The sequence below is a fragment of the Diceros bicornis genome, chromosome 5 (genome assembly GCF_020826845.1).
Source record: "Diceros bicornis minor isolate mBicDic1 chromosome 5, mDicBic1.mat.cur, whole genome shotgun sequence".
Classification (NCBI taxonomy): Eukaryota; Metazoa; Chordata; class Mammalia; order Perissodactyla; family Rhinocerotidae; genus Diceros; species Diceros bicornis.
Genome location: NC_080744.1, coordinates 69,919,250 through 69,944,098, shown reverse-complemented (window position 1 = coordinate 69,944,098; position 24,849 = coordinate 69,919,250). Strand labels below are relative to the sequence as shown.

General features: G+C 37.3%; 1 protein-coding gene across 3 annotated transcripts in view; it reads right to left on the bottom strand.

The window, feature by feature from the left end:
* Positions 1–479: 479 nt before the first annotated feature.
* ETFA (electron transfer flavoprotein subunit alpha) overlaps positions 480–24,849 on the bottom strand; it is a 76,607-nt gene continuing 52,237 nt past the window's right edge. For 2 of the 3 annotated variants that reach the window (XM_058542160.1, XM_058542159.1), the window contains 3 exons: positions 15,656–15,721; positions 8,025–8,105; positions 480–780 (listed from right to left, as the gene is read on the bottom strand). In XM_058542160.1, coding sequence (XP_058398143.1) covers positions 742–780; positions 8,025–8,105; positions 15,656–15,721 — 186 coding nt within the window. In that variant the 3' untranslated portion in view covers positions 480–741. Of the gene's footprint in view, positions 781–8,024; positions 8,106–15,655; positions 15,722–24,849 lie in introns of those variants that run through there. The other variant, XR_009220089.1, reaches the window with a different exon arrangement.

Sequence of the window (24,849 nt, the reverse complement as noted above, 5' to 3'; positions counted from 1 at the left end):
GGTTTTAAACATTTATAATAATATCAAACTATCTGTTAGCATAAGAGGCCATACTGTCTCAAAGCAGCCCCTCCAGAGACTCCCCTCTCCTTTATAGACACAAAGTCCCATAAGACAAAACCTTAAAATAAAACAGAAAATTAAATTTAACATAAGCCAACTAAATATATTCAGCAGGTTCAGGTTCAATTCAGGGGTGCTTTTGTCACGTTAGCTTTGGTTTTCTGAAGACCAGAGTATACTTAAGGTAATATTCATTCTTTGTGGCCATGCTTTTTTAACTCTGAATTTGCCAATCTAGTTCCCTTCTTCGCTTAACAACTAGATTAGGCTGATCAGGCTGGTGGGAACATTCACGTTTACAATCTTGCCTAAAACATAGAGCCCTCCATGAACAAGACAGGCAAAGAAAAAATAATAAATGAATTTTTATGCTCTTCAATTTTCTCTCTTTATGAAGCTAGGCATATTTCTGGTAGTAGTTTTAAAGCTATGGAAAGGTTTTATTATATATTTTATTACAGAATTAGAAAATTTAAAAAATGTTTGGAACCACAAATAATTAAAAAGAAACATAATAATATCCCCATAAAAAAGCATTCTGACATCTGTTAGAATTTTTCCTCAAATTATGAAATGTAGCTCTCCATGCTTTCCAATGATTGTTGTAATAACCATGAATTTCTATGATTTCAGCTGAATACTCTGACATAATTTTCCTTCTTAAGACATGATCACGACTCATTTTTTCTTCAACAGCTCCGTCATTTCAGGAACTACCTAGAAATTAAAGGAAAAAAAAAGTAATTAAGCATCTTGAGCCTTCACTGTGATATGGTCACAGCTCCTTAAGAAGTACACAGAAGCCAAAAGAAACAATGTGAATAACCACAAGGGACAAAATGCCCCCTCTCCCTGACCCAGGAACTCCCTGCTCTCCTGCAGTCTCTCCTCGCAGCCATGGGGAGACTACAAACCTTCAGAGGAAGAGAGCACCCTGGATACACAGCTGGCAGGGCCAAGAGCCCACTCATTGCCTAGGAGCCTTTTGACACAACCACAAACCTCAGAAAGGCACCACAGAAAATAGGAAGTCCAATTTCTCTTGTCTGTGCTGAGAGTAACGTGTATTTTTTACCTCTGTGTTTTCCCAGCATTCTTCCTTATTGCATTCCTGCCTTTCCTTAAAAGTCCACACCAAAGTCTCTTGCTTAGTCATGACTCCTGTCAACCTCCTTTAGAACTTGTTTCCTCATTTTCCGTTCGTTCATTCATCATTCATTTCACAAACACTGTAGTTGCTTCCTCAGCACGTTACTATCTTTTGGCACATAAAAATGAGGTATATGCTGAACATTCAGTATCATCTCTCTTTATTCAAATCAAGGCCTGTGCTAATGCGGTGGCTGGGCAGCAGACGCAGTAAGAAACCACAGCAAGGGGAAACCAACTGAGTTGGCTCCCACTTTAAAAAGGATTAATTACTAACCCTTAGTCTTGGCAGTTCAGTGGCTGCAACTGAAACTTTCAGTGTGGAGCTGCTTTGTGACAGCCTGGACAACAGAGGAGAGCTGTGCATGGGGACTGCAGGGGAATGTCACACAGAGCCCACCTGAAAACTAGCTGAGCCACTTATGTGAAATATCAATTACCCAATCTTCCGAGGGGCTGTCTGCTGCCCTAGCTCACAAAGATCCCAGCTGAACTCGCCACTGATGAATACAGCCTCTCAATTATTTAAGAGAGCTACATTTCCATTAGGTGGAAATAATGTGTTCGTACAAAATTTATTAAGGAAATTGTTGACATGTTGTTTCTTCCGAATGTCACTTTGTCTCCAGTCTATTAAAAGGCCCATGTTTACCATGGAGCCAGCAGGCATTAGCTCAGGGGCAGCATTAAGTGCTGGCACTACTTCTCCCAGCTTTCCTCGGTGGAGAGACCATGAGCTTATGCCAGTCACACAGATGACATGCTAAACGAGCCTCACGTGGGACCTATGTATTTCATGAAAAATAGGCTAGAACCCAACTTCTTTTAAATGAAACATTAATTTGGTTTAGAATATACCGTTTTTAAAAACCTTACAGAATGTCCCACTGTCGCACTCCCCAAAAAAGGGTTGAAGGGACTTTCTCTCTCCATCATCTGTATCTTTTTAAATTAGATCAACCTCAGACTTTCCAAACATACCACACAATGCCTTAGTGATGGAAAACAAAACTGCCAAGTCAGGTTCACTGAGTGTCTGATGGCCTGAGCATACTGAAAGACCTGGATTCTTATTTTCATTCTATTTTAGATACTGCAGAGGCAGTTCCCTACTAAGTAAGACCGAATGAGAGAGAATTTACATTTAAAATAAGCCAATCTACTGATATAAATCACAACAAAACTATATTTCACTCATTTACTTAGTACTTCCTCAGGGTAAGCCCTCTGGGAGATAGAGAAGTTCAGGCCTGATTCCCGCCCACAAGTTCTATTTCCTAGTTGGGGAGAACAGACAGAGGCCTATGAACCACCCAATCAGAAATGTGCTCATCTTACACTATAATGTAAGAGGATGAGAAGAATGGCATTAAATGTTCCAAATTCAGGAATTCCGAGGAAGGAGAGATTAGTGTGGACTAGGAAAAATCAGAACATTAACATGGAGAAGAAAAGGATTCTGGGCAAAAAATGAAGAGGCAGACAGATAAACACTGCAGGTTGCAGAGACAGTAAAGGGATGAGAATGACTCGAGTGAAGAGCTATGCCAGGGAGAGGTGAAAAAGGTTTAAAAAGACAGGTGATATGCCAAGTCCAATCAATGGGAACAAAACAGTCTCTCCAACAGACATGGTGCTGGGACAACTGGATATCCACATGCAACAGAATGAAGTTGGACCCTCACCTCACACCATATACAAAAATTAATTCAAAATGGATCAACGACCTAACTGTAAGGGCTAAAATCATAAAACTCTTAGAAGAAAACATCGGAGTAAATCTTCATGACGTTGGATTTGGCAATGGATTCTTAGATATGACACCAAAAACATAAGCAAAAGAAAAAAATAGATGAATTGGACTTCATCAAAATGAAAAACTTTTGTGCATCAAAGGACATTATCAAGAAAGTGAAAAGACAACCTACAAAATGGGAGAAAATATTTGGAAATCATATAAGGGTTTAATATCCAGAATATACGAAGAACTCTTACAGCTCAACAATAAAAAAACAAACAATTCAATTAAAAAAATGGGCAAAGGACTTGGATAAACATTTCTCCAAAGAAGATATACAGATGGCCAATAAGCACATGAAGAGAGGCTCAACATCACTAGCCATCAGGGAAATACGAGTCAAAACCACAATGAGATACCACTTCACAACCATCAGGACCGCTATAATAAAAAAGACAGACAATAACAAGAGTTAGCAAGTGTACAGAGAAATTGGGGCCCTTGTACGTTATCACTGGGAATTTTATCACTGGGAATTTAAAAGGGCACAGCCACTTTGGAAAATAGTCTGGCAGTTCTTCAAAATGCTAAACACAGAGTTATCAAGTGACCCAGTAATTCCATTTCTAGACACATATCCAAACAAAATGAAAACATATGTCTGCACAAAAATTTATACACAAATGCTTATAGTAGCATTATTTATAATAACCAAAAAGTGGAAACTGAAATGTCCATTAGCTGACAAATGGATGAACAAAATCTGGCTTATCCATACAATGGATATTATTCAGCAATAAAAAAGGAATAAAGTACTGGTACATACTACAACATAGATGAACCTTGAAAACATTCTGCTTAAGAAGCCAGCCACAAAAGATCATACATTACATGATTCTATTTATATGAAATGTCCAGGACTGGCAAATCTATAAAGACACAAAGTAGATTAGTTGTTACCAGCAGCTGGGCAGAGTGTGGAATGGGGAGTGACTACTAATGGGTACGGGGTTTCTTCTCGGTGTGATAAAAATGTTCTGAAATTAGTGGTGATAGTTGCATAACTCTGTGCATATATACTAAAAACCATTGAACTGTATATTTTATTTTATTTATTTATTTATTTGTGAGGAAGATCAACCCTGAGCTAACATCCGTGCTAATCCTCCTCTTTTTGCTGAGGAAGACCAGCTCTGAGCTAACATCTATTGCCAATCCTGCTTTTTTGTTTTCCCCCCCAAAGCCCCAGTAGATAGTTGCATGTCATAGTTGCACATCCTTCTAGTTGCTGTATGTGGGACGCCACCTCAGCATGGCCGGAGAAGCAGTGCGTCGGTGCGCACCCGGATCCGAACCCAGGCCGCCAGTAGCGGAGCGCACGCACTTAACCACCAAGCCACGGGGCCGGCCCTGAACTGTATATTTTAAATGGGTGAATTTTATGGTATGTGAATTATATGTCAGTAAAGCTATCATATTAAACAAACAAACAAAAAAACTAGTCAGGTGGTGCCCTACACTCTGTCACTCTAACGCCAAAGATAATATTTACCATTTATGAAGCACCTACTATGTACCTGCATGGAGGGAAACACAAACGGGTAGGCTGATATTTAACACAGACTGTACTAGGTGCAGTATAATCTTATTTAATCTTCATTACAACCTTGTAAGGTAGGTAGTGTAATATTTATATTACTTATGAGGAAACTTACATTCAGAGAGATTTAATTTAATCTTCATTATAACCTTGTAAGGTAGGTAGTGTAATATTTATATTACTTATGAGGAAACTTACATTCAGAGAGATTAAATAACTTCGCCAAGATAATTTAACTAGTATGTGTCCAAGAATATGAAATAAAGCTCTTAATTACTATACCGTATTATTTCTGTTATATGAAGAAAAAAAAAACTTGTCCTCTCTAACTAATGGTTGAAGGGTGAAGTGAAACAATAAATAGAAGAGAATAAAATGTTATGCAGATACATTTTTACTCCAGACATGATAAAATTTGGTGGGCACAATATCCCTTAGAGAATTATTAGTCTAATAGCTATATATACTTGTGATGTATGATACAGTTTGAAATTTAAAATTTTTACACAAAAATTTAGTCTAAAAAGTCCTTTTTACATAGCTATTATTTATGATATTTTCTTTAAGATCTTAATCCAAAATAGATAACGCTAATTAATTCTCATTCATAATTTGTATAACAGTATTTTTAAATGTTGTTATACCTTTAAATATTTTATTTTTAAAAGACGGAGGGGGGCCAGTGAGGAGTATATTCACTAAACCACCTTGTTGACTCTTCTGTCGGAATTACTACAATATTCATCTATGTTACACTCATTCTGATTTCTACTGAGAAAACAGTTTGATGGGTACTGTCTACATTCCAGAGTCTGTCAAAGATGTGGTCCTTTTTACTGCAACTTATCTACGGCACATTAGTTGAGATGAACCACCCAGCTGTAGAACCTGATGAGCTGGAAAGGCAGAGTAACGAGAGAAAGAACAGAATCAGGAGGCTGGTTTAGCTGTGCCAATAACTTGCTGAGTAATTTCCCCAAATTACATCTCTCTGGGACACAGACAACTTAAAAAGAATGCACTTCACTTATGTTGTTCATGTAGTCACAAATGGGAGGCTGCAACTCAAGCAGGATTTTTAATATTTACATAATCTTTAACTAGTTTTTTCCCAAACTGCATTTTTAAGGACTGATTAACTTCTCTCTCTTTGTATTAATCAAAGACATATATAACTGTGCTTCAGAACTTCTGAGCAGCATGAGATAGTCACTACCTTAATATAATTCTAGCTAAAAGCAAATAAACATTATGTCTTAGTCCAAACAGTCTCTCTATAGTCAAATGCGGGCTTCTTTTTTTTTTTTTTTTAGAGCTGGAATTATTCTTTTGTTTGTTTGTTTTGTTTTGTTTTTTTAAATTAAAAAAAAATTTTTTTTTATTGCAGTCACACTGGTTTATAACATTGTATAAATTTCAGGTATACATCATTATACTTCTATTTCTGCATAGATTACATCATGATCACCACCCAAATATTAATTACAACCCATCAAAATGTGGGCTTCTTAAAACACCAAAAACAGCTGAGAATCTCAGGTTGGAAATCAGCTGACTGGATGACTTTTGAGGTCCCTTTCCAGTTCTACTGTCCTAGGACTCGCACCGAGATACGTCTTTGAATGCGTGCGAGCACACACACACACACACACACACACACACACACCACAACACAGACACACACTCTCTCTCATGTCAAATCTGGGAGCTGTCCTTAATGCAAGAGGCACAGTGTGTGTGACACCATTCCATCACAAATTGCTACAAAGATGCTCCTGCCCTAAGGCAGATGTCCACTGTATGAACATCACAAATTTCCAACTGTTTAACACTTTATCCTTTTATCAAGTAAGCCCTGCATGTGACTTGCAATACACAGTACACAAGCAGACAGAAAAATATACCTTAAAATAAACAAAATTATTTATAAACTTATTAAAATAGTCTTTTGAGGAAAAATAAAAGGCAACTACAGTAGATGTCTGTTTGCAAACATGTCAACATGACACATGTTTAGGGTTCAGAAAGTGTTAAATTTCATTTTTAAATTAAAAGGTCTTTACCCCTTTATTTGTATCTTCCTGGAACTAAATGCTCGCTACTTGAACAAAGTTATCCTCGTACAGAAAAAATTTCTTTTTCATACTAACTTTTCCTCCTACTGGAGTATCGTAGTGGTCAAATGACTGCTATTACTGTTTGTTCTTACACACCTGTGCCAAGTAACAGGAGCAGCTAACTTACCTAAACCTTAAATTTCAGATACAGGACCCCAGAGGTGCTGAAGAAAGGCTGTATTCTTCCCAAGGCAAGATATAGGCTTTCTGTGGGGGAGTAAGGGTGTGGTGGGGGAGTAGTTGTTCTCGAGGGGAAGGATGCCCTATGCAGACCAAGGGCAACAGCCCCATTCCAGTCTCTGCATGCAGTCTGGGCCATTACTGAGTAATTACTGAGCAGTTGAAGGGTCCATCCTTCACTGAGCATGAACACATACTTAAAGTACAGATGTGCTCTCAAAGTGCACACAATAGTTCATCTGGATCATATACAGTGCTGGTGAAGCCACGGTAATGGGCCAATCCTCTTGCTGGGGGGACCACCCCTGACTCTGTTCTCAGGCTGCACCCACTCCATTAAGGCTTACAGTAGCTCAATGTAGTTCTATGTGAGGAGTTCCTCAATCCAGCAAACCCACTTCTTCTGGGGTTGGATGCTACTTTCAGAGCCTCAATTCCTGCGTGAGTGATTTCTGCACAAGGTAACCTAGAAGCTTGTAAGCAGGTCCTGAGGGACAAAGAGAGGCCAGGCCATGCATAAGCTATGACCTTTAAGTGTGGCCAAATGAATATCAGGTGCTCATCAATATCACTAAAGTAATTTCTCTCATGGAGAAGGCAAATACAGGGGTGGTAGCAGGGCAGAAAGAACACTCAAAAAAGTGAAGAGTGTGAGGAGTGTGAAATAACTGTTCTCCCCTACACTTGTCACATTAGGAAGGCCTTTAACTCTCAAACACAGCAAGCAGAGCATACTTATTGAGTCAGATAAGCTGGACTTGAGTGCCCACCTGAAAAGCTATAGCATCACTGGCAAATCTCTGAATGAGGGGATTTAATGGGAATTTCTTTAAAGTACCTGCCAAATATGATTCTAGGTTATAATTACTTGAGTCACTTCACATTGTGTACTAACTTATTAGCACATGAGATACCAAAGCCATGTGGATATTTTAAAGACAATATGGATTCCTTCTTAAAGGGAAAGTTATAATGCTCTATATAAACATCACGTATTTATTAGAACAACTTCAAGTAGTTCAAAATTGTGTACATATATTAATATATACATACACAGACAGACATACAGATACACCAAAACACAATGTTTTCCTATAATAGCCTCTTCCCTGACCAACTCCAAGAGGTTCTTGGATGACACTCTAGATAACAGCCATCATTCTCAAGGCCAGCTTACCTTAAATAAATCTGCGACTATTCCATAATCTGCCACTTGAAAAATTGGAGCTTCTGGGTCTTTGTTAATAGCCACAATTGTCTGTGAAATAAAAACAAAGTTTGGCCTTTATCAAGAAACATACCACAGAGATTGATGGTTCTAGTTTAACTTCCCTAACAACAAATTTATTTTCTTAAAAATGTTTACCAAATAAGATTAATTTGATTCATTTGTATCAACACTGTAAATTTGGAAATTTCTGGGTTGGAACATAAGAAAATGATCTCTCACCCCCAGCCCTAGCCCATCACAGTATTAAAAAAGGTTCTTAATCATTATTTTTTAAAGTTCTTTTTTGACTTATGAAAAAAATATTTAACTTTAGGTAAGTAACAAATCAGAGGAGAGGATTCTGGGAAGATGGCAAAGTAGGAAGCATCAGGAATCTGTCTCCCCACCCACACAACAACTGCACTGGCAGAATCTGTCTAACATAACCATTTTGGAACTCCAGAGTCTATTGATGGATTGCAACTTGGAGGGGAAGGCTTACATGGTAAACTGCAGCTCTTAGTGCAATAGCAGCTACCCATTCCCCGACCCCAGCCACAGTGGCATGCAGCGGCACATGTGTTCCTGGAGCAGTTGCACAAGCTTGCGGGAGCAAGAATGGGCACAAAGGACCCTCTCTTCCAAATACTTGGGATCTGTGCTTTGATCACTGACTTCTGCTTCTGGTCACAGAGGTACAGACAAAGAGAAGGGCAGCCATTGCTGCTGTACCTCTCCACTGTTGCAAGCCCCTACCTCTCTAGCTAAAGTTACTTCCAAGGGATTTAAAGGGTCAGTGCACTTTTTTACCCCCCTTGATTTTCCTCTTTTTCCCCTTATGGGAGCCAGATATGAAAGTCTAGGACATTCAAAAGGGAAAATTACAAAGTGACCACACATGCCCAGGGAAAGTCACAGGCTCAGAAAAGACTCGAGAAGACCCTAAGTTTACATCTCAGGCTAATCCTTAGCACAGAGACAGCCTATAACAAACAAAAAAAACCAAGAACAATAAACAAAAACAATAACAAAACACAGCAAATCCTGGGGAAGGAGGAGAATCTGATTTCCAGATTTACCACATTATTAGATTCAAATATCCAGTTTTCAACAAAAAAAAAAATCACAAGGCATACAAAAAAAACAAGAAACTATGACTCATTCAAAGGGAAAAAAATCTACAGAAAGTGTCCCTGAAAAAGACCTGATGGCAGACCTACTAGACAAAGACTTTAAAACAGCCATCTTAAAGATGTTCAAAGAACTAAATGAAGATGTGAAGAAAGTCAAGAAAATGGTGTGTGAACAAAATGAAAATATGAATAAAGAGAGAAAAGCTAAAAAAGAAACCAAAAAGAAACTTTGGAGCTGAAAAGTACAATAATTGAAATGAAAAATTCACTAGAGGGATTCAAAGGCAGATTTAAGCAGGCAGAAGAATGAATCAACAAACCTGAAGATAGGACAATGGAAATTACTGAGTCTGAAGAACAGAAAGAAAAAAGATTAAAGAAAAGTGAACAGAGCCTAAGGGACCTGTAGGCCACCATCAAATGGACCAAAATATGTACTGTGGGAATCCTAGAAAAAAAAAAGAGAGAGAAAGGGGCAGAGAAAATATTTGAAGAAATAATGGCTGAAATTTGATGAAAGACATGAATATAAACATCCAAGGAGCTCAACAAACTCCAAGTAAGATGAACTCAAAGAGACACACACCAAGACACATTATAATCAAACTTTCGAAAGACAAAGACAAAGAGAATCTTGAAAACAGAAGAAAGAAGTGACCTATTACATACAGGGATCCTCAATAAGATTATCAGCAGATTTCTCATCAGAAACTTTGGAGGCCAGAAGGCAGTGGGCTGATATATTCAAAGTGCTAAAAGAAAAAAGCTATTGACCAAGAATCCTAAATCCATCAAAACTCTCCTAATAACAGTTTTTGAAGAAACTGAAAAACCCATCCTAAAATTCATATGGAATCTCAAGGGACTCTGAATAGCTAAAACAATCTAGAAAAAGAAGAACAAAGTTGGAGGAATCACATTCCTGATTTCAAAACTTACTACAAAGATAAAGTAATTAAAACAGTGTTGGTAATGGCATAAAGAGACATATAGACCAATGGAATGAAATAGAGAGCCCAGGAAAAAACCCCCACATATATGGTCAAATGATTTTTGACAAGGGTGTCAAGACCATTCAATGGGGCAAGGACAGCCTCTTCAACAAATGGTGTTGGGAAAACTGGATATCCATATACAAAAGAATGAAGTTGGACCCTTACCTAACACCATATACAAAAATTAACTCAAAATGGATCAAAGATTTAAACGTTAAGACCTGAAACTATAAAACTCTTAGAAGAAAACATAGGGCAAAAGCTGCATGACATTGGTTTTGGCAATGATTTCATGGATATGACATCAAAGCTACAGGCAATAAAAAAAATAGACAAACTGAATTTCATGGAAATTAAAAAAAATTTTGTAGATCAAAAGACACTATCAACAGCGTAAAAAAGCAACCCAGAGAATTGGAGAAAATATTTGCAAATCATATATCTTATAAGGGATTAATATACAGAATATATTTTTAAGACTTCTAAACTCAAGAAAAAAACAAACACCTGATTCAAAAACTGGGTAAATGACTTGAATAGCCATTTCTCCAAAGAAGATATATAAATGGTCAATAAATACATGAAAGATGCTCAACATCACTGATCATTAGGGACACACAAATCAAAACTACAATGAGATATCACCTCATACCTATTAGGATGGCTACATCAAAAAAACAGAGAAGTGTTGGTGAGGATGTGGAAAAATTGAAACCCTTGTGCATTATCAGTGGGAAGATAAAACGGTACAGCTACTATGGAAAACTTTAGGGTGGTTTCTCAAAAAATTAAAAACAGAATTACCATATGATCCAGCAATTCTGTTTCTGGGTATATACCCAAAAGAATTGAAAACAGGGTCTTGAAGACATACTTGTATACCTATGTTCATAGCAGCATTATTCACAATAGCTAAAATGTCAAAGCAACACAAGTGTCTATCAACAGATGAATGGATAACCAAAATGTGGTATATACATACAATGGAATATTATTCAGCCTAAAAAGGAAGGAAACTCTGACATATGCTACAACATGGATGAACCTTGAGGACACTATGCTAAGTGAAATAAGCCAGTTATAAAAGGACAACTACTATATGATGACTCCACTTATATGAGGTACTTAGAGTAGTCAAAATCATAGAGACAGAATATAGAATTGTGGATGCCAAGCGGTGGGGGGCGTGGGAAGCATGGGGGGAGATTGGGAAGTTAGTGTTTAATGGGTATAGAGTTTCAGTTTTACATGACAAAAAGAGTTCTGGAGATGGATGGTGGTGGTGATTGCACATTATGAATGTATTTAATACCACTGACGGTGTACACAATTTTTAATTGTACACTTAAAAATAGTTAAGATGACAAATTTTGTTATGTGTATTTTACCACAAAAAAATTTTTTTTGAAATGGAGTATACTAAAAAATTCTACTGTATGTAAATTATACCTCAGTAACCTGACTTAAAACAAAAAAATAAAACGTAAGTGGAAAGTTTTGCAGGCCATCGAAAATTTTAGATACAATGAATAAAATCCATAGATGAAAAATTAAGTAACTTATTTTATATTTGTTGTGCTTTATTCAATAAGAACGTTAGAAGTCTACTTTATCAAAATGATTAGAGTCAATCCTCAGCTTATTTCACTTATAAAATGATTAATATTTTCTATCTCCTATTAACATATAAATTTAAATTTGTGATTATAAATGTTAGATTTCAACTTAAAAAAAAGGAAAGTAATAAATCCATACCCTAATTCACAGCCTTTGTAGCTCAAACTATTAATCTTCCATACACTGTATTCTATTTAGTATTTTAAAATTATTATCCTGGGTCTATTGTGAGAATATAAAAGTTAACTATTTAGTCAGCCTGTTAGTAAAGGAGAGCTTTAAAACAAAAAACTTTAAGTCCTTATGTATGCAGCGAATAAATGTAATAAAACAAGTAAACTACTACATCTCCTACAAAAACTACCAAAAGTTCCTCTTATCTCCTATAAAATTTTTAAGTGTGGGGCCAGTCCGGTGGTGTAGTGGTTAAGTTCACGCGCTCTGCTTCAGCCCAGGGTTCGCAGGTTCGGATCCTGGGCACGGACCTATACACCCCTCGTCAACCCATGCTGTGGCAGCATCCCACATACAAAATAGAGGAAGACTGGCACAGATGTTAGCTCAGGGACAATTTTCCTCACAAAAAAAAATTTAAGTGTAAAAGGTTATAATGACAGATCAGTAACAGATTTAAGGAGAAACAGTCACTTTATCAAAAAGGTACTGTGTTTACCAATTATTCTTTTATTAACAACCGATTTACTTACATATTAGAAATAGTTTGGTATTCCCCATAGATGCTTCTAACACCATTGCAATTAAAGTAAAATTAGAGTTTTGACTCTAATGTGGTATTATTTTAATAGATGGTAGATTATAATAATTCAAATCTCTAGCAGTAAAATTGTTTCTACCTGTTTATGACTCTATCCTATGAAAACAGCTGAAACACATTTTAAAAGTATTTTGATATAGTCTGACTTAAAATACAGGCTACACAACATATGTGTAATTCCCCTAGAGGGGTCCCTTAGGAGCCCCTCTAAAAGACAGGCCTCTTAGGAGCCCCTCAAAAAGGTGGGCAGAATATTCCAGAATATCTGAGATTGGAGCACAGCATAGTCCAGGTAACTAACAACCCAGAGAAATATGCCATATATGTGAAAAAATGTGTGGTCAGAAACAACAAACGATGGTTTCAATATGAGACTCAAATCCAAAGTCTCAAGGACAAACATTTTAAATCACAGGCATTGATTTGCATCAAGGTGTTTCTCTCCTGAGAATGGGCAACCTGCTTCACAGCTACTAGCAGAGATTTATTTAATTAACAGTGGTTAATGATTTTCCTAGAGGCCACCTAGTCAAATGTCTGACAGTTTAATCATATGAAAGCTTTTTCATCCCACAACATAAATGGTTTTGTTTTGTTTTTCTTTTTGTTTTTTTGAGGAAGATTGGCCCTGAGCTAACATCTTTGCCCATCTTCCTCTATTTTTTTGTATGTGAGATACCGCCTCAGCATGGCTTGACGAGTGGTATGTAGAACCGCGCCTGGGATCTGAACCTGCAAAACCATAGGCCACCGAAGTGGAGCATGCAAACTTAACCACTACGCCACCAGGCCGGCCCCTAAAGTTATTTTTAAAGAGCACATAACTGGGCAAGGAACCAGTAAAGTATTTAAGAAAAAAGATTTGGGTTGGTTACAGTTTTCCAGATTATTAAAAGAATACTCCTAAATTATCAACAGTAAATAACTGTGATAGGGGCCAGCCCAGTGGCACAGCTGTTAAGTGCACACACTCCGCTGCGGCGGCCCAGGGTTCACAGGTGTGGATCCCCAGCATGCACCGATGCACTGTTTGTTAAGCCATGCTGTGGCAGCGTCCCATATAAAGTAGAGGAAGATGGGCACGGATGTTAGCCCAGGGCCAATCTTCCTCAAGAAAAAAAGGGGAGGATTGGCATCGGATGTTAGCTCAGGGCTAGTCCTCCTCACAAAAAAAAAAAAAAAAACTGTGATAAAATCTTGCTTGCACCCTAGAGCTCTCTTAATATGTCCTTATAAATTCATGCTCTTCCTCCTTACAGATTTTAAAGCACAGATTGTATTCAACTATATTAATATGTATATAGTTCAAAAAGTGCTTTCATTACAATGACTCACTTGATATAACAATCAAATCTCATATTCTTTCAACTATACCACAATGCTAATTAAACTGCAGCTTTGGGGCCGGCCCGGTGGCGCAAGCGGTTAAGTGCACGCACTCCGCTGCGGCGGCCCGGGGTTCGCCGGTTCGGATCCTGGGAGCACACCAACGTACCACTTGTTAAGCCATGCTGTGGCGGTGTCCCATATAAAGTAGAGGAAGATGGGCACGGATGTTAGCCCAGGGCCAGTCTTCCTCAGCAAAAAAGAGGAGGATTGGCTTGGATGTTAGCTCAGGGCTTGTCCTCCTCACACACACACACACACAAAAAAACAAAAAAAACGGCAGCTTCTATGCAATGCAACTATCGTATTTAAACCAATCATTTGAATATCCCATTTTAGAGCTTAATCAAAATTACAACCAGAGATTGTTGTGTCTCCCACACAAGACAGTGATGACAGGAACTATGTCTTTTTCATTTATGCGTCCCCAGCATCTAGCACAAGGTATGTGCTTAATAAATATTTGTTGACTGGATGGCAAGACAAAGTCTTGGCTCAAGTTTATTGTTATGGCTCGTTCCCCAACACTGGTCTCCTTATCTCAACTGTTCCCTTTTTGCTTTGACATATACTATCTAGTCCATCTCTCCCCTAATCCTAATCCCTGTTGGCATGGAACAAGAATTTTCACCAGGATCTTCTTAGCAGGCAGAATGTTTTATTTTAGAGAAGTGGAATTCTAGATATGTCTGAACTGGCCCAGCTAAAAATACGTTTTAAGGTTGCTGGTTTTGGAGTGGTTTTTTTCCTTTAATGCAGCAACAACATTTTCCCCATTGGCAGTGCTGTTTTCAGAGCTCAGTAAAGAAACCTGCCATCCAACTGTGAAATCTGACTGGTTTTGGGCCAATTCATTTAGAGGTTACAAGGAGGTAGTGCATGCATTTTTTCAAGTTAGAAGTTAAACCTGTTAAAAGTTTTATTACCTTTTATATCAAACTTCCATCTGAATGGATAAAAGCAGAAGTGTCAGAGGCATCTCTGACTTCATGAAAGACTGAGTTCATAATTCAAACTGTACATTGTTATGCATGAATTAATGTGTCACATTCTGAAATATATGTTCACAGAGTCATTACAGAGCTTCCAGATATAAACCAAGTAGCAAGATAAAACCAAGTGTTTCCTCTATACGCTGTATTTTTGACAATTACTGAGGAATTAAGATGCTCCAACCCAAAATGTGTCAGTCACACTTTAGTAACAACCCAAGAAGAGGGACCTTGCTGATGTATGAGAGTAGGGCTGTTAAGGGACTAGAGTGAAGCAGATAAAGAATCAGGGATCAGAACCTCATAAACTAGTTAGATGGTCAAAACCTCATCATGTTGTTTTCACCCCACACTTTTTATCCATAGATTGTCAGAGCTGAAAGGGACCTTAGAGATCATCCAACACCTGCATTTGGCAGACAAAGAACTGAGGTGCAGACAGGACGTGTCAGGCGGTAAGCTAGCGGTGGAGCTGGGGCTCAGGTTCAGGCCTCTTTCTATGACAAAGCATTGCCTCTCCTAGCAATGGTACATCTTCAGGCAGTGAATCGTAGCTTATATTTCTTTCAGTTCCTAGATCTGTGTTAATGTGAATGGTTCAACTACACACACTGTAACTACATAGAAACATACAGTGAAACTCAAATTTTAAAATACGAAAACTTTTTCTCTTATAGCATCATTACTGTTCTGTAGTTACCTTGCTGTCTTTCATCCCAGCTAAATGTTGGATGGCTCCAGATATTCCTACAGCAATGTAAAGTTCCTGAAACAAAAGATACCATATTTATTAATATGTATTTATATTATATTACATAATACCTTCCAAAGTATTTTCTATTAGCAATTCAAGTCTTAGGCAAATGACTTTTAAATAAAATAGATGCAATATGTATTACTTAAAATATGCTTTCCTCCTTCCCTGATCTCCCTAACCTATAGTCCTCTTTTTCCTCTGAATTCCTATAGTGGTGGTGGTATAATAATAAATATGCGGATGATGAGAATTATTGAGCACTAACTATGTGTCAACCACTGTGCTAAGCATTTTACATCAACTGTTTCACTTAACCTCACAATTTCCTGTGAGGTAGCACTTTTTGTCTGTGCTACTCATTTGGATATCACACTTCAATTCATCACTGGATATACCCATTCACAATATACACACATTGTATATTAACATATAAATACATATACTCACACGTATTAAAATACGTGTTATTTTAATAAATTTAATATAGTTTAATAAATAATAAATATTTTAATAAATAATAAATGTTTAATAAAAACATATTAAAATGTTTTGACTTTTGTTTGCCTTCTCATAAAACGATATTTGGTAAAATGGTAATTAGGATATATTTATTAAACTTTATATTTAGAAAAACCAAAAATACAAATCAGTCTCAAGAGATTCTAAATACATACACACACACACATGCACAATATCCCTAAGTAAAAAAATAACAAGCTTCTTGAAGACATAGGCTGAACCTTAGTATTTCCACCATTTAACAAAAGAGCCCCCACGCTGTAGTTTCTAAGTAAATGTTGGTGATATTTGCACTTCTTCCTACCTCTCTGCCCCCAGTAATTACAAAGGGAATGACAACTGACTGCTGCTCTGTCCCCTTATTTAAAAATTTTCAAGTATCCATGTTTGAAAATTAAAACACTATTATGAAAAACCAATTTAATAAGTGCTTAATTAAAAGAGCTTAACTGCTCCATTCTGTATACTAGGTATAATTAAAGCTTCAACTGAAAAGCTTTTTCCCTCACATAAACTGAACTAACAAGTCCTGGCTTGGGTAGAGGGTGCACCTACCATGTAACCAAAGTGACACTGTGGTTTTGTCACAACTGGCAGTAAAGTCCCTCAATATGAATAACGTGGAAGGCACTGAAGGTGGCCCTGTCACATTCAGTTTTATAACAGGGTAGATACTTCAAAGTCAACAACAGTGTCAGGTGGTCCCACCTTGTTTACTCCACTGCTAATGATCTAATTTAACAACTGCTTGCTCCAAAATTAGAGAGCATTTCAACTAGGATCTGGGAATAATGTCACTGCTAATGCTACGATTTTTCATAACACTAAGTGTGTGTGGCCGTATACAAGTGAATTTCCCCCTCTCTCGGTTTCCCCAATTGTAAACAGAGAATGTATAGCCACGGCATCGGAGCTTTTTGAAAAAGCTCCCCAGGGTACTCTTCTGTGCAGCCAGAGCTGAGAACCACTAGAACAGATGATCCCTGCAGCTTGCAACCTGGAACTCTATCCAGCAGATTGATGTTATTTCCCTGGGCCTTATCTTTAAAGGCATAAAGTGTCCAACTGTTTCTAGAGCACGAGATACCACTGTGTACCCTGGAAAAGGAAACAACCTAGTCCCCAAAGTGACTTAATCATCTAAAAATGATCTGGGCTTGTTTTCGAATTCAACTTGCTCTATAGTTATCATCAAAAGCCTAAAGATAAGTAAGAGCAATTTGGCCTAAAGAGACTGTGTCTTAGGGTGGAGAGGTATACTGTGGAAAGTAAAATGTATGGGTGAGGATAAAAGGCAATCCCATGCTCCATAATTCTATCTTAAACACATCCAATGCATCAATTATGACCATACACAGTTGGACGATGCAATAAGGCCCTGTTATTATACTGTCTCATTAGACATGGACACTCACATGAGTGATAAACAAGCTTTTCTTTGAAAAAGTACCACTATTTTCTATTGAAGGTTTACAGGTAACTTCAATAGATAATTTTAACATCATTTCAGTTTATTCTGACTAGTATTTCTTTCATAAAAGGACATTCATTAAATTGTTAATCAAAATATACTGACTGAATCTCACATTCAGGAAAACCAGGCAAACGAGTGGTAATTTATTAAAGATTTTTAAAGCAAGTTATTTAGATAGACAGACAGATAGAAACTGTCTCACTAACTACTCTTCTAAGTATATTCTCAAAGCAAGCATTGGAAAGGATCGATAGTTCTGTAAATGAGTCCTTCTGACATATATGTCTACATTAAAATTCAACAAATCTTAAAAGCCTCTCTATTTGCATCATAAAATGCTAATAAAAAATGTTGATTCACTCTAGCAATAAACAACTACATAAATATAATATAAATGAAATTTACTTTAAACCCCCTGAGAGATGAATACCCTTGACTTTAACCTTAAATGTCACTAAGGATAACAGATTTTGGGCCAAAGCAAACCAAAGGCAGGTAGTTCCAGGGCCATTCCTGCCTTTCTGACCAGCATAAATCGTCCAAGTAGGTCCACGTGACCAACAGGACCTTATTTTACTGTCTTGCAAACATGGCTCTCTGAATAAATAAAAAAGCATTGAAACAGTAGCCCAGAACAAGTCTTGGTATTTTGGCTGCTGTTCTGAGATCTGATAGTTCTCCCAGGCAGGAAGAGAGGCTTTTGCTTTTTTAAAAAACATGTACAGGCAGTTAGGCTAATATCGCAGGACGCTTCCTCATGGTTTAGAAAGCATTTTTGTATTTCAATAATAATAATTAGTAGGTACAAAATTCTCCACAGATGCTAATTTATGGAGCACTTTAGACACTGCTTCACAACATAACAAGTCAATCCCTGCCCTGAGGCACTTTCCTTCTAAATCAGATAGTAAGTAAGATCATTTGGAGAGAAAATGAGAGGTGATGTTGGAGGCAACAGCAATTAAGGGTTCAAAGAGGTGGGATTAAAGAAAGGAACAGACATAGAAGGAAGGAGGTGTAGTCCTGGAGATAAAATCCTAGCAGCCTGAGCAAAGCCTGAAGAGTGAAAGACTAGCTCAACCTACACAGCTGGTAGCAGTTTGGGTTGGTTATTCTGCAATCAAGAATGGGGACAGATGGAAAGAAGTAAAGCCACAGGGTGTTAAGAGGACCCGAAGTTATTCTGAAATAGAAAGAAGGGACAGCACTTACTTCAATACAAACAAGAACCAGCAGAAGAAAGCGCAAATCCCTCTTCCTTTGCCAAAACCTAAAAAAGGACTATAGCTATAGACGCATCCACAGAACTAAGCGGCAGAGGTCTAACCTACTTTACAATGGGCTAAGATGGAATCAGGAATAGGGTTGAAAATTGCTGCATCCAGTGGATTTAACGGAGGGTTGCAAGATGAGTATATTACTGTGGTTAAAAACCTAGGCTTTGGAATGTCACTGCCTAGGTTTAAATCCCAGCTCAGCCTGGTAGACATGGGACTGTGGGCCAGCTATTTAAGCTCTCTATGCCTCAGCTTGCTTATCTGAAAAACTGGACTTATAAGAATCCCTACTTCATAGGCTTACTGTGACACTTCAGTCCTTATCATAGTGTCTGTTTTCCCAAAGACACTGGTGTGCCACTCATGAGTTGAGATTTAATCAAATATTGATTCTCTCAGCCCACTGGGTGGCCAGTGGGCTCCTAGGGTGGTCTTAGGGCTACCAAGTACAGCTGAACAGGCTGTGCACTGAACAACTCTGGAGGGAGGCATCAATCATATCATAGTCATTATAGATCTACATTTTTATTACAATAATTTTCCAACAGAGGGCAGTAAAGTAACTTGAGAAAGGGGTACTTTTTTTCTAATTCATACAAAAGAGTTGCATGGACTAGTAGAAGTGCAGGGCAGTCAGAATTCCCTGTGGTACAAATACTGTAATCTTCTAAGTATGCCAGAACAGGAAAAAGTTGAAAGGCACTGGCTAACTATGATTTTACTGTTGTTGATATTGTTGTCATACCTTAAAGGTAATATAAAGACAACTAATTCTTTGTCCCATGTTCTCAAGAAGCTCACAGTCTAACAACATAGGTTAAGGTAAGATCATAAAAATCTGTAATCCAATATAGGAAAAAAAATCAGTGTGTGATAGAGCTCTGGTTTCTTGTGCAACCCTCACTTTCTGTATCTGCCACTGGGAAGTGGAAAGGCTTTAGAAGCAGGAAGCAGACCAGGGGAGGATACTCCTCTGTAGTCATCTCTACCCTCTGCCAAACAGGAGCCCACTTTTGCAGCCATCCCATCTGTTCCTGCTCCCTGAGTCCGTCAGACAAAACAAGCTTTTAAAAGCAGGTTTTATTGGTCCTAGCTTGATGACAAATCTGTATGTCTGAGAAACAGAAAGATGACTGGAATGAAATCTTAATACTTTTATAGAAATCTAACCAACCTGTGGAATCAACATGGTCAGAGTATTCTCTGGTGAATGATTTGGGCTTTGGCTGCTTTCTCTAGAAAGATAACATCACTCCTACTTTACCCAAACCTTGTGCAGGAAACCTGGAATTCTAAGAAGTATTATCTGAGTCCTGCTCTCCAGAGGATTTTAGTGCAGAAGCTAAGGAGAAAGCTATCTCTTACTTGCGCATTGTGATTTTTGCCTAACACTGTTGTGAAATCAAAAAGAGATATACGATAAAAATATATTGTTAGCCACATATTTAATTTTAAATTTTATATTAGCCACATTAATAAAGTAAAAAGAAATAGGTGAAACTAACTTTAATAATATAATTTCAATTCAGACTAACCACATTTCAAGTGCCCAACAGCCACATGTAGCTTAGTGGTTAGTGTGCTGGACAGCACAGATCCAAGATAATTTTAGAACAACCTAAAGAAGAGCCTTCTTGTAAGCTCTATGAGGGTACTGTGGAGCATGGTCTGATAGTAGATGTAGAGATAGAATGACATTAGTCTCATGTGTCTGCTTTGCTTATATTGGCTCAGAACAAGATCATTTATAGGTTGTTTTAAACTGTGGGAGAGAACCAAAAAGGAAAGTCTGCAGTGTGAAAAAGCTGAAGACGAGCATGAGAGGCAGCAAGATTAAACAATAGAGCAGCCAACAGAAAGAGTCACAAATACATGACAAAAATCCATCAAATTTCAGGTAGTGTGGACAATTATAGGAAAACCAAAAGCACATGAAAACTATTGCTTTAATACAGTAAATTTATACTCTGGAAAGAAACTATCAAATTTTGTTCTCCAGTAAGTTACACTTTTTCTTAAAACTCTAGAAGAACCCAAAAATCTACCCTTAAAAACTCACACGTCTCAAAATAAAAGTATTTTTTTATTGATGTCTTAATAGTTTATAACACTGTGAAATTTTGGTTGTACATTATTGTTTTCCAATCACCATATACACGTCTCCTTTCACCCCTTGTGCCCACCCCCAAATCCCCTGCCCCTGGTAACCACTATACAGTTTTCTCTGCCCGTGTGTTGGTTTATATTCCACATATGAGTGACATCATGCGGTGTTTGTCTTTCTCTCTCTGGTTTATTTCACTTAACATAATACCCTCCAGGTCCATCCATGTTGTTGCAAATGGGACAATTTTGTCTTTTTCAAAAAAAAGTATTTAAAAAAAAATTAAACTGGGGGCCAACCCAGTGGCGCAGTGGCTAAGTTCGCGCCTTCCCCATCAGTGGCCTGGGTTTGCAGGTTCAGATACCAGGCATGGACCTACACCACTCAACAAGCCATGCTGAGGCAGTGACCCATACACAAAAATAGAGAAAGATGGGCACAGACGTTAGCTCAGGGCCACTCTTCCTCAAGGAAAAAGAGGAAGATTGGCAACAGGTGTTAGCTCAGGGCCAATCTTCCTCACCAAAGAAAAGTGGAAATTAAAAAATACTTGGAACAAAACACCAAAAAAGGCAGAGTATATCAGAACCTGTGAGACGCAGCTAAAGTGGTACTTACAAAAATATTTATAACCTTAAAAATATTTATATTAGGAAATAAGATGGTAGAAAATTAACGAGCTAAGATCTCAACTCAAGAAGTTGAAAGTGAGCAAGTATAAGAAACCACTACCTTTATTCAATCACTATTATAACTAAATAAATAAGATCAGAGAGATGGGTTCAGATCTTCACTCCTCCACTTACCACCTGTGTTTTCAGGTAAGTTACTTAACCTCTCAAAGGGTTCCTCTCCTCATGTGTAAAATGGAGATAAATATCTGCAGCTAATAGGATTGTTATGATTTTTAAATAACATATGAAATGCTCAAAATATGCTAGATATTACTATTAATGCTATTATTATTATTGCTAAATGATCATTCAATCTTTAAACTAGAAGGCATAAGACAGCCAACTATCATATAAATTCCACTTTAAACTACTTGAGCAATTTAAACTATTACTATAGTTTAGTAATAGTAACTGTTACTGTCTCAAGGAATGTTGTTATTAACTTGATATAATTCTTCTGGGATAACGTACGGGGAAAATTTCTTTTCATTGATACCTGTTTAGTTTCTTCTCTGCATTTAGTACTAGCTATAAAGTTAGAATTTCTGCCGAACTTCCTAGACAGTGCTGGCTGGCCTAGGAAGTTGGGGTGAATTTCTTTACAAAATTCTAACACAATATTCGTACAGGGATATATATCCCAGATGCAGGTACCAAGACATATTAAATTGGTCATATAAAATATATATATACACGTGAAGTTGAAATTACATGAGTTTATGATATAAACTCATACATTCACTTTTTTATGGAATTGGAACAGTATTCTGCCTGCAGCAACTTCAGATCTGCTTTTCTTTAAGCAAAGTAGAAAGGCAAGATTTAAATATTTACTTTTTTGTTTATATGAAATATGAATATGAGTGGAGTGGTTAAATCTGGAGCTTTCAAAGCAGAAAAATCAAGCCAATATTGCTTCATCTCTTTAAAAATAAGGTTTAAAATTTCTTTTCTACCAACAGTCTCCCTTTCTAGATAGAGTTGGGGAAGTAACAAAAAAAACTACATTTCTTCCAAGTTAAAAAATTTAGAAGACAGCATATAAGTAGTTCTAACTACAGTTCAGAGATCCAATGTTATGTGCTGAAAAAGAATACCCCTATGACTGCCTCAGGACAACAGTTTTACAAAAAAGCACATGTTCTCTCAACCTTCTTTACTCAGAAGAATAGAGAGGCATAACATTAAATAGCAACTGTTACAGCTAAAACACAATACACATACACAGGCCAAATGCCAGGTTAGGAGTTAAATGGAATTTATCATAGCAAATAATGAATGTCTCTTTGAGAAGGAGATTAACCAAACTATATTTTCTAATTACTGCAAGTCTCCTGTGCATTAATATTGCTATATTTCTTCCTGTTGCTCATTTAAAAGGTCACACTATTTTTCTCTGTTTGCCAAATTGTGTTTAAGTCTTTTCTCTTTTTGGAAGGGGCCCCAAAATGCAAAGCACAATTGTCTGTGGCTCTTTTCTCAAACAGCTCTCTGTCTGTATTATGAAATTCTCAGGCAGGATTATGGTTAAACTGAGTTTCACATGAATGGAGGACTTTACCCATCCTCTCGGTTTGAAGCTGAAAGTGTGTTCCACCCATCAGACAATGATCTTATACTAGGACTAGCTGAGGTTTTATCAGGATTCAAGATGGCATACTAATCATCACAGTTACATGAATTGTCTATATGCTAGTAACCATGCTGTACTTTATATGTATTACCTCACTTAACTATGACACTAACTCTAAGGGGTAAGAAGTTATCCCCATTTTATGGAAGAGAAAGCACAGGCTCAGGCAGGCTTGGTGAGCTGTCAAGGTTATACACACCTAGTAAAAGGTAGGCTGCTTAACCCAAGTCCTTTGATTTTAAAATTCAGTACTTCTTCTACTTCACCACAAATAACTCAGCATTGTGACAGTACTGGCAATATGCTTTAACTAAAGTCACTAGTCTATTAAAACTTCAGTAAATATATTTATATTATCTTAGAGAAAAACCACTAAAACAAGATAAGATGAAAAGCTAACTTAAGTTTATATATAAAAAAGTTTTTAGCTAGCATTAGTCTTTATCCCATGTTACTAGAAGCATCAGTTGGTCCATTAGCTCTGGGTTCCTTATCCTGAATAAGGACTTAAGCTACACCCTTGAGTCCTCTACCACCCACTTACATGTCATCTGAACGCCTCTAACGCAGGCCCTCCACACACATGCACTAGCTACAAGGCCATCAAAGAGTACGACTCACAGAAAGAGGCAAGACTTGGAAATTATTTTGTTTGTAGTTGTTGTTGTTGATGTTTGTTTGTTTTAATTTATGTAACCTGTACTGATAGCTAATCCTTTTGGGTAAACTTTGACCTGGCTTTCAATGAAGTCAATATCTGGTTCCAAATACTATTAATGGGAGAGATGTAGAAGCAAAGCCAGAAAATTCATTTAGAAGAAAAAGCAGCAGGCCTCGTCTAGCCTCTGAAGGTTTCTCACAGGAATGGACATTCCATGGCTCAGGAGATGGCCTGGTGCTTATTAGGCAGAGAACATGTAGCTTGGACTTTTTAGTCAAAGATTCTTTGAAACGCTAAATTCATCCTTAGATATGAGTCCCTCCATATTCTTTCTACTGGCCTATCTTTTTTCCCCAGGAGAAGCCAAGTAAATGCCTTTTTCACAACCAGCCTAGTTATAATCTGCCCAAAGCAGACAGCAATTTATACCAGAGGTATATGCTTCATTATGTATCACACTATTTTTGTTCAGAATGTAAATTTAATAACCCAGTTGCTCACATACAAAGTTAAAGATTTTTTTTAAACAAGCACATTAACTATCATGACCCGCAATTCAAAAATTAAAATGTAAACCAGAAAAAGTGAAATTTCAGCTCTTGACCTTTTAGTAGTATTTTTTAATTGCAGGTTTTGATTACATAGGATGCATAGGACCTGAAATAAGTTTTTCTTAGGAAAATATTTCTACAATAAAGGATAATTTTTAATATTTAACTATTTTGCAATTAAATGCTTAGTATTTACCTAATTAACTTCTATACTAATTCACAGATTTTCCACTGCGGAAAAATA